Consider the following 11,402-nt stretch of genomic DNA (forward strand, 5'->3'; position numbering starts at 1 on the left):
TTACTGATTCTGTGAGTTTTTCTATAGCTTCGTCGATGTCTTGTTTTCTCTTTAGTTGAATATTCAAGTCTAGTTTTTGTTCCAAGTCGTATCCAAATCCGTCCCAGTCAACTCTTCCTGTAATCAATGAAGGAGTGAAGGGCTTAGGCACGAAGCTTGAATTTGAAAAAAGGAGAACTGGACTATGATCTGATGAAAGGTCATCCAGGGATTCAACAATGGTTTCAGAGAAGGAGATCTGGGAGGTGATAAATATGTCAAGGATATCCGGCCGGTTTTTTCTTTCACATTTTAATTTCAATTTCCTCAATTCTAGTTTTTGGTGTGATCTATCATTCCATAGATTCAATCAGGAGTTGAAATTTCTTTATAATACTTTATATTAGAGTAAATAAATCTTATAACACTTACTTTCAGGTTTTTGAATATATTCTTCAGGTTCCATATTAGAAGACTTAGTCTCCGCAGTTCCGTCAGGGAGTTCTGAAAGAAAGAAAAAGTATTATGGCAGAAACAAAACAATATACAAATAAAATTAAGTAAATTATTGGAGATAACTGATTACATAGGTAGATTCAGTTGGATATACGGGTGATGACCATGTGTCGTCAAAAAACAAAACAAATAGGTATTTAAACTTTATTAGGCAATATATTACATTGTATATATCATATAATCCCTATTTAAAATAAAATAAAATATCAACAAAAAACAAATCGCGCTTTTAAGTGGTTTTCAGAGGAGCCCCGGTGATCAAAGCATTGATGATCCAGTGATCGAACACCTTATAATATAGTAAAAAATATATTTAGCTACCTAATAAAGTAAATGAACCAATATGGACAGTTTAAAAATAGTGAATAGCCACTTGGGCCAAAAAAATAAGCACAAAGGTGTTGGATTTAACTAAAACCGAGAGGTTATTTAGGTGTGCCCTACCAGTTACAAATTGTCACAGAACTGTTGTTTACAGTCTTGAAATTCTCGCAATTGTCAGAAATCATGGGAATTAGGGTGATATAGGGTTCTAGGGTGATATACGAAGGCTGTCCAAAGTTTATTATATCCATTTGAAAGGTATACTCTTAAGCTATTTTTCTATATAATCGCTATTCAAATTGGGACATTTATCATACCATGGCATCAGTTTTCCAATATCCTCTCTGTAGAAATCTGCCGCCTGCGATTTGAACCACTGGTTTACACCGGCATGTAGTTTGGCGTCAGTATCAAAGCGATTTTTACCGAGCCATTATTTTCATCACGGGGAACAGGTGGTATACGCTCGGCTGTATGGTGGATGGTCAAACACCTCCCATCCAAAACCATCCAAGAGTGCCCGGTTACGATTGGCCGTGTGGACGTGCGTTGTCGTGAAAAAACAACACCTTGATGCTAAGTTTTCCCCGATGCTTATTTTGTATGGCGCGCCGTAACTTTCTTAGTGTTTCGCAATACCTTTCTGAGTTGATTGTTGCTCCACGTTCCAGAAAATCAACGAGAATCAACCTTGGAGTCCCAAAATACAGTAGCCATGACCATTCTTGCTGACAGCGTTTGCAAACACTTTCGTGGTTTCTTGGGAGAATGCGTGTGTGCCCATTCCATTGACTGCTGCTTTGTTTCACAGTTCACATGCTTCTCCCAAGTCTTGTCCCCGGTTACTATATGATCCAGACCTGCATTACCATTTGTGCTGTATTCTTGGAGGAAGGTCAGTGCTGCAGCCAGTCTCTGTTTCTTATGGTCTTCCGTTAGGATTTTCGGAACTCACCGAGCACAAAATTTCTGGTAACCAAGCTTCTCCACCATTGATACGCCAAACTCCTTGAAATTTGGGGAAATGTTCGAACAGTTCTGTAATCGTGAAACGACGGTTTTTACGAATTTTGTCATTGATTTGCATTGCCAGGTCATCAGTCACAAGGCTAGCCTTCTTCTGCGGTCCTCGTCGTGGACACTGGTACAACCATTTATAAAATCAATGCAACATTGTCTCACTCGGCTTTCACTCATTATCCCCTGCCCGTAAGCATCACAAAGCTAAGGATACATTTTAATTGGCCTGTTGTTTCGAGCCAACAAAAACCGAATCACAGACCGCACTTCACAAGCGGCGGAATTTTCTATTTTAGGGCACATTTTGATGACTCACAGAGAGCAAAGTGAGGAACGCACAGTCCTCACGCTACAGCAGCTGGATGCGTACTGAATGTAGGAACGTTTGAACACCAAGATGGCGGCTGTACCCCCACCTATCGCCACGATAGGCCAAAACGTCTGTTACTTTCTGAACAACTCTCGTATTTACCTAGCTTCAATTTGAAAGCTAATAGACATATTTACCTCAAGTATTTCCTGAAATACATTTTTTTTTTAATCAGATTTTTTATTCCATATAACTAAAAATCAATATTTTGCGAATTTATTTTGGCCAATATCTCGGAAGCTATTAGACGTACACATGGCTATTAGCTCTCACATTGAAGTTAGGTAAATTTACCATAAAGTATTTATTAATGATTATCATCACAGTGGTTGTAGTTTCTACGATATTTCTCGAATGTATTCATAAAAAATTGATACTTTTATTTTCAAAATGTATAATTCGGGAACTATTGTATGTACTATCAGGCAGATGGGAGTTTTTATGTATTGAATGATGATTTCAAATATCGTATTATTTACAATTTTATAATTGTATATCATTTAATATAATTAAATGTTATAATACTCTTGGTGTATTATGAGAAAGAAAGATGTTTTACAGGAGTTTTGAAAGAGTATTTAGGCAAAGTATTGGGATCGTGGAGAAATTTGAATTCAAGTTTTCAACTGAAATATAAGTTTTGGGTTCCTTTATGTCTAAATAACCTAGTTTTGTAAGCTGGTTTAAGTGTGAACCATTTTATACAGTCTAGCTCAAAAACAAAAAGTTGTACTGTAATTGTATATTTAAGCCAGGTATGTGGTCTAGAATGTGAGAGGAACCATTTCTATAAATCGACTGACCAGAGTCCTTCTTTATAGAATCGATTTTTTCGTAAACGACTCTAAGAATTTTGATTAAAATCGCCAAGTCACTGTAGAATTAAATGGTCTAAGCTAGTTCTTATTCTCATGGAAATAGTTTAATAGAGCTTAAATAACGAAATTTTATAAACCTTTCCTCTAAAGTACCTTAAATTTTGTTTATTAATAAACAAGTTCTCATTGTTAGAAATAATTAATAGTAAATAAATTTTTAAAAGTTTTATGAATAAAAAAAGGAGAGTATCCGATCCAAACGGGAAAAGCCGAGATCGCCCGATCTTTTCAGGTTGCATTAAGGCTTCGTTATCTTTGTTAAACTATTTTTATATTTATATATTTTTAGCAGGAACAAAGTTTATATTCGCTATTCCCACCAAAATAAATCCTAAAATAGGAATTTTTATAAAAACAGAAAAATAAAAATTTTTGTCCACAATTTTTGCTTTCCTTGGTCTGTAAGTTTTTTTTTATTTTATTATTTTTATTTATTTATTTATTTATTTTTTTCGAAATTTACAAAGTAGCTATAACTTCAACACGAAACCACGCATCTACAAAAAATATGGAGACGTGAGTAGGGTAGTAAGTGAAAGTTGTTATTTTGTAAAAACAAGAAAAAATTAATAAGTAGAACAAATTAAATGTTTTGACAGATAATTAAAATAAACAGAAGAACTAATTCAGTTGCTCAATGATTTTTTATTTTGATATATATTTGTTTATTTTATTCTACGCTTAATTCAAGAGAAACTGTATATTAGGTTTGAAAAAAATAAAGTAAATAAAAAAAGAAATAGATCCTTTTTTTTCAATTATTTAATTTTACTCTATTTTTTGGTAAATCTTTTCCTCGATGATAACAGCCTTAAATTGGACTAACTTCTGATTCTGGTTTATATGATTAATTTTAGAAAATTGTGCAAAGTTTCCCTACTTATAAAACTTTGCGAAATAAATAAATAAATGAACAAATATCAAAAAATTATAAACTAGCCCTTTCGCCTTTCAATTATGCTCTAATGAAGCTGGAATATCAATTTAATACTTTTCTGACTCCAGTAAATGAATCAAAAATTGCAGAATATTACTAAAAGCTCAAAATTTGATTCAAAGAAATTCAATTTACAATATATATTTTTCTTAAAATTGCAAGTACTGTAGTGGGTTTAATGTTTGAAGAACAAGTAAATCATAGTTCTACAAGTGTATTTTAATGGAAAGTTTAAGCTTTTTGGAAGGGTGTTAGATCAATCTTCATCTTTAATTTGAAAAAAAGTGTATTTTTGCTCAGTGAAAGTTATATTTATATTCATCAAAAGTGACCCTTCCTCACTATCAAAGGTTGTGCTGCCTTGAAATACATCTACAAATACATAATTAATCGTCATGCATCATTAAAATACATAATGTAATAAATATACCGATGTAAATATGACTAAAATGGATTAAACACGTGTTTTTTTTTTAAAGTTGTACGCAAATGTAAATAAAAGTTTAATAAGAAATTTTAGAAGACAATTTTACTAGCTATTGATTGGGCGTTGATGACCTCAGGGTTTTGCGCCCTTAAGCCCCAGACAACAACAACAACTAGCTATTGATATTTCATGGTAATTTGTCTATACGGAAAATGATTGTTTATAAAAAAATAGGAGTTGGTATTCGGATGATTTTTTCAACGAAGTATAGATGTCGCAAACTTAACTTTATGAAAATGAAAAATGTTTTACCCTTAGAGATGTAAGGCGGAATGTATAAGTATATTTATATATGTACGTATCTATTGAATAAAATCTCATGTACAAACAAATCTATATACAGTTAACATCTGTAAATAAAATAAATGAGGGGGTATAAAAGCAACAATGAAAGTGTTACGGTATCGGCAATGACGTGAAGGTTACTAGCACGTAAAGCGTTATAACAACATGATTAAAATTTTAAAGATGAGGTGTTGGTTGGTTAGCAACAGAAAACCTCGAGAATCGCTTTCCAACTTCCAAGTTTTCCTGCATAAATTACATAATTATTGAATAACAACAAGGTTCTAACCAGGATTATAAACTGTTTAATCTGCTACTAGACCCACGATTAATTCTAAATTACACTACCTTCCTTTTTAAACAACACATAACATTTAACATATTTCATTAACTTCTCAAGACGATCAGTTGTAATGGAAGCAAACATCTGGTGTCGGAGACAAAATTAAATCCAAATAACTTCCTATTATATCTCAATCTTTAGTCATTCGTTTACTCATGGTGAAAGTTTCGAAAAGAAACTCTAACCCATTGATATAAATGATTTGCAACAGGGGTTGCAACGTCAATGAGTAGGAAACATTTTTGGCAGACGAATTGTAACTGGTTTCCCCATGCCTTCATTAAAATTATTCAATGAAGTTGTGAATTAGGTTTCATCAATATTTCTGAATGTACTTTAAAAAGTAACCAACGCGAAGGGACCCCATTGCATGATTAGATCTTGTCAATTAAACATGAAAACGGAATATGATCAAATATTGGCGATAATACTTTGTATGTAACTATTTAGACCTGGCTTAAATAATTATAGGAGGAATTTGAATTAATTAATCTGCAATTAGTATAACAAGAAACCTATTGGTGACAAACATGAGAGTTTCATTTTTTTTCTCAAATGATAGATTGATTGTGAGAATAACATTTGAGACCTAGCTATAATCTTTGTGCCAGGAATGGATTATCTCAGTGATTGAGGATTCTGTACTTATAATCCTGACGGCTACAGCAGGTTTTTTTATTTATTTATTCATTTTTTTCATTTTGTAAATTACATTCTGTCATATTTCTAACAAGGGTAATATGGATCACAGAGCTAAACCCAATATACAAGTCCAAAGCCATAATTACAAATATATAAATTAAATGATAGAAAAATAAGAAATAGAAGAGAACAAAAATAACATAAAAATTATAAGAGAATGTAATATGGAATTTGAAAAAAAAATTATTTTCATATAATTTTTACTATCAACCATTGAAGAGGAAGGTTAGACCCGACAGACCTGTGAAAGTCATAAAACCAGGAAGCTACATTGGAATAATACAGAATGCAATAAGAAAAACAAAAAGCTCTGTCTGAGTAAACAAACTGGCTGTGTGCGGGACCACAACATGGATACAACCAAACAACAGCTCACTCGCACATTTATTTCCAATTGTCAAGACAGTTATTAACAATAATTCATTCTTGCCTGCCTTCTCATACAATACAAAAACGTAAAAGGCGGAACTTATGGAAGGAAATGCTATACTAATTTAAACAGAAACGAAGATTTACATCTTATATGTATATACATGCAAATCTTCAATTCAATGAGGGTTAAGGATTTTACGATATTAACTTTAATGATCTTACAACAGTCACTTTCTGATAGTTTTACAAAGCGTGCTAAAAGAAAGTACAATAAGATTGTAATGTAATTTTCCCAAACGATGATGAACTGTATCTAAAATAAAATTTCCACCGGCAAATCACTAAAGTGTAAAATGAAACAAAAAATATTAATGATTATTATGTGAAATTAAATCTTGAGATGGTGAATAATTCTGTAACTCAGATCCTAAAAACATATGTAGTTCAAAACATAATTTTTACACTAATAATTAATACTATACTCAATAATTATACTATCCCCCAATTCAAAATGTAGACGATCGTTATAGATCTTTTTAAGCTTCTCCCTTTTCATAACAGTTATTCTGGCATAAGCACTTCCATTAAATGTGTATATATATTATGGTATGACAGGGCGTACTGTCTGCCATAATCCTAACTCCCTATGAAAATAAACACATTGAATGTATATAAGAGGAATTAAGAGCCAGAATAAATCAGTGTAGCTCCAGTATTCATTAGTTTTTCTTCTGATATCTCTTAAGTGATGCCGAAACCTGGAACCATTTTTTAAAATACTAAATTCTTTTTGATTTTGTGCCACTTTTAAATCGTGATTAGGAAAATAACCAGCATATAGTGAGACCAACGGCCTTGAACATCCTAACGACTAAGCCTACAGCTCCCGCAACTCCTGAAGCTCCAGTGTTCCCCCAACTACCAGAGACAAAGTTGGTGGCGGCTCATACTAATATGGTTATACAAATTCGATAATGCGGCTGTTCGGGAAGAAATGAAAGCTTTGGAGGTGATCTGGCACCTTAACACCAAGGGGAATCCTAAAGGTAGGGGGCTATAGAGAGGCTCCACAGCACGTTAATTATGAAGTGAAGAAGCATGGGCTGGAAGCGTTACCGCAGAGACTCCAAGTGAAGATCAATGAGAACCAGAACCTACAGAAGAAGTTGCTGCGGAAGGATTTCACCACTGAAAATTGGAATGGACCTAGAAGGCTGGAGCGGCGATCTGAAGAAGTTCTTCCTCACCGTCCATTCAAAATTGAGAGCTATATGGGCCCTCTTAGATTACTAAAACAGCAGAGCACGTGGTGTTGGATTGCTCCATTATGGAGAAAGAAAACGTGCCAGGTTGTTAAAGAAAACCGGATATTTGCCCTCGCTGAGCCGGACTTAACCCGTCAGATGGAGGACAACTATCCCTTCTTTAGGGAGTTTATCTGCGAGAGGAAGGAGGTGGTCTTATTTTTGGGAAGGGCTTGGCCACCCAGGATTGGCGAGCTATCAATAGAAGATGAAGGCGAAGAAGCAGACGTAGACTGAGAACAGATGGGTTGGACTAGGCTGCGCGCTGAAGGAGAAGGCAACCGCAGGGATGGGTCAGGAAAGCTGGACTTACCAGACAGATGCAGGTGAATAAGATGCAGTCCCATCTAAAAGGCGCTCACAAGATTGCTGGCCTCCACCACGGTGCAAATAAAATTGTACCCTTTCAAAACAAAATGGTACCCCTACATAATTGTAAATAAATAACAAAAATTTGAAGATTATTGGCAGTAGAGGCTTACGTAGCCCACTGCTTCCGAACTCCGTATGGTAGAATTGGCAGGGAGGGCAGGAAACAAAAATAGGGTAAGAGCAATAGCGGAATACAACCAATCCATTTACTGCGTAACGGGGTTCTCTCCCTTCCAGATTCTTTTTGGTCTTTGAGGACGCAAAAGGGACTACCGGGATACGACAGTCGACAAGGAGAATGTCAGTAATGGACCGGCATAAGGGAAAATGTGGGATAAGGTAAGGGGAAATATCGAGAGAGTAAAAGGCAAAAGTGTGGCTCGTCATAATTTCAACGTTCAGGATATTACGGAGAGAGTGGATATTGGGACGGTCGTAAATCGGCAAGTAGGGTCTAACAAGGCGTACAGGAAAAGAGGTACGAGGTAAGACAATGTAGAAAATCTTTAACAAGTCTGATTAAAATTGTATATTCATATTGATCAGACCTTTTTTCTTTTTCTTTTTTTTTTTTTTTAAATTTGAAATAGTATATATAGCTAATGTAATATAATAATATAAACACAAAAAACTGGAAATCCCACTAATCACAACAAAATCAGGCGGGAGGATGAAGGAATTGAGGCAGAATGTAAATTTAAGTTAAAAACGACATTATGGAAGCTTATTATAGAGAGAGACTTTTTCATAGTTACTCTAAACAACTGGTTCATACTATTCCAACAAATATACACAAGTGAAGAATGTTTCACCTGTGTATATTTGTTATTGTTTTTTTAAGTTGCACTCGACTAGTTGCTTTACTCAAATTCGCCAATTTTAAACTATAAATTAAATGAGGAAAAAATATAAGCTGAATAAATATTAGCATACATACACCCATATGTGTATAATAAATAAGAAATCAAGTTCAAGCATCATATTTTATGCAACACTAGTCAAAACAGAAAAACGAGAAATTTTGTAAAGATAAAATTTAAAATGTGATAAATGGCGGCAAATCACAAAACGTGTGATTTTGTGCAAAATAAAATTAGTGTTACTTGGATAATTCTTCAATGATTTGAATTTTTGTCGAGGTTTAGCGAATTCGGAGCTAGGGAACAAAAGAGACAATTGCACGAAAATCCAGTCTTTAGTCATCACAAAAGTCTCTGCGATTCACCTGACCTTGTGGTCTAATAGAATTATTGATATCTATATACGAAGTCAATTTTTTTTGTACTGCATAGTGTTCCTGCATTACGGGGATAAGGACTATTCCTCTCGCAGACAGCGAGGAAGTTGGGCTATTAATGAAGCCGGAGGTTCAATGGCGGTGTCCTTGAGGAAAGGTGAAATGATGAAATTTTTCATGAGTAGTGGCGAGAACCGGTCCCGTTCAATAACCTCTTCCGGACAGCAAAGGACTAGCGAGGGAGCTGTCACCTCACTGGCTAGCACTTGAGGAAGTGCAACTCAAAATAGTTTTCAGGAGTTAGAAGTGGAGAAGGAGGGGGTGTGGATTAAGATTTATTTTGGAAGGTTTGCTCTTGACAGTTGGAAAAGCTTGTTTTGACGCATTAATAAGTTTCCCACACGGGCTCTTGTGATCTGCAGATTACAAAATATCATATTCCATCGAATTTTCAAGTAGTGAAATGAACATAGGAAAAAAAGAATATTCTCCCTATGAACATGGGTAAATCAAAGCAACTTGTCGAAAAATGTAAAACACCAAAAGTGTTTGTAGAAATTTACCGTGGATTATATAATTCCCAAGGCCCGGATTTTTACGTGGTAAAAACCTGCAGAATATCCCATGTAGTATGCAATAAATAACCGTAAAATATGTAGTATTATGCTAGGTTGCGGTCACTGAACATTTTCATATAAAGTTTCTTTAAATATTTTCCTTTCTCCAATGTCTCATAAAAAACTTTTCCACATTTTTTAAAAAAGTTTTTCCTCTTTAGTCTTGTTGTATGCAATTTACACCGCCAGAAACAAACAATCACCTTATTTTCGGAATCTTTTTGTGGTTTATTGATAAAATACAGAGTAGGGTATTAAAAAAACAGATTATTTCATAACATTATAGTATTAGTTATTTAATACTCCTTATCTGATTTCGAGGTCTAATCCTCCTATATTTTAAATTCAATATTTCCCTCATATTTTTTTGGATCAATGAGTTCAAATTTGAAGAAAACGAGACACTTACTTGTGGAATTTGATATAGTAATAAATAAAACCGCTTCTAAAGAAAATAAGCAAAACTAAATCAAAATTCTAGAATAAAATTATTGAACGCATCACATTGATTTTTTATCGTTTGTTGTTTGGAACATTATTTCCAATGTTAAATTTTATTTTTTATTTTTTGTTGATAGTATGGCAGGTTTGCACTAGCATCCAAAAATTTCAATATTAAATCCAAATTAATTCATATATATTTTTTCTTATTAAGGCATCTCTATAAGACAGCAAATAGGTGTAAATTCTAAACGAGCTTTCGAAGGAATTCCACATTCAGGAAGGTGTTAAGCAGGGAGACCCACTTTCCATAGTATTATTGGATATACTGTTAGAAGCAGTCATGAGTTCGAAGATCAGGAGGATGTATCACCAATAGACACGTCGGGGTTACGGATGATATGGTGACAGAAAGATTAGCCAATATCCTACTAGAAGCATTCCAGGAGTGTGAAAAAAAGAAAGCAGGATTAGTAATAAATAAAAACACAAATATATGGTAACATCCCGCAGGAAAAAGAAAATAGATAATTCGGGCTTGCTACCTCTTCCACAGATAATAAAAAATAGTGTAATAATATGATAGAAAACATAAAGCAAAAATAACGGCAATAGATGCTATTGTTCTATGATGAAATTCTTCCGAAATCAAGATGTACGCGTTGCTCTCAAAATAACCATGTGATATAGGACAAGTTAATATGATGAGACAAAAATATAAACTGATTATTTTTTTTAAAATAATGAAAATGTTTATATATTGACATTTTAAACTTTAATAGTAAATGAATCATAATTTTAGAAAGATAATTAAAAAAATATTAACATCTGATAATGGATAAATTTGTCCGAAACCTCAAGACCAAATTAGTAATGGTGTAGAAGTATGATGGTATGGTTTTTAAAAAGACTTCCCGCGGAATATAATACTAATATAAAACTAAATGAAGCCTTCAGAAATAAAAGGATTTTACAAATACAAATATTTTAAAGTGAGTTATCTCCACTATGGATAATCAAACGCTTTTTAAAAATACAAAAGCTGAAATAGTAATAATTAAAAATACAAATAAATCCTTGTTATAAAACAATTATAATATTTATTTATTTTTTGTTTAGAAGGAGATTCAATATCAATTAAAACGTCAATGCATACATAGCACAAATGAATATCAAATTGCAACAGAATATACCATGGTTCAGTGAACATGTAAAGAT

The 11,402-nt window shown here is 33.5% G+C and overlaps 1 protein-coding gene across 1 annotated transcript in view; it reads right to left on the reverse strand.

Moving 5' to 3' along the window:
- Positions 1-481, reverse strand: part of LOC106682051 (uncharacterized) — a gene marked incomplete in the record, with an annotated part of 32,151 nt that extends 31,670 nt beyond the window's left edge. The window contains 1 exon segment of the mRNA XM_067051481.1: positions 412-481. Coding sequence (XP_066907582.1) covers positions 412-445 — 34 coding nt within the window.
- Positions 482-11,402: the final 10,921 nt, after the last annotated feature.

This window comes from Halyomorpha halys, unplaced genomic scaffold (genome assembly GCF_000696795.3).
Source record: "Halyomorpha halys isolate HHAL.00 unplaced genomic scaffold, Hhal_1.1 Scaffold386.1, whole genome shotgun sequence".
Classification (NCBI taxonomy): Eukaryota; Metazoa; Arthropoda; class Insecta; order Hemiptera; family Pentatomidae; genus Halyomorpha; species Halyomorpha halys.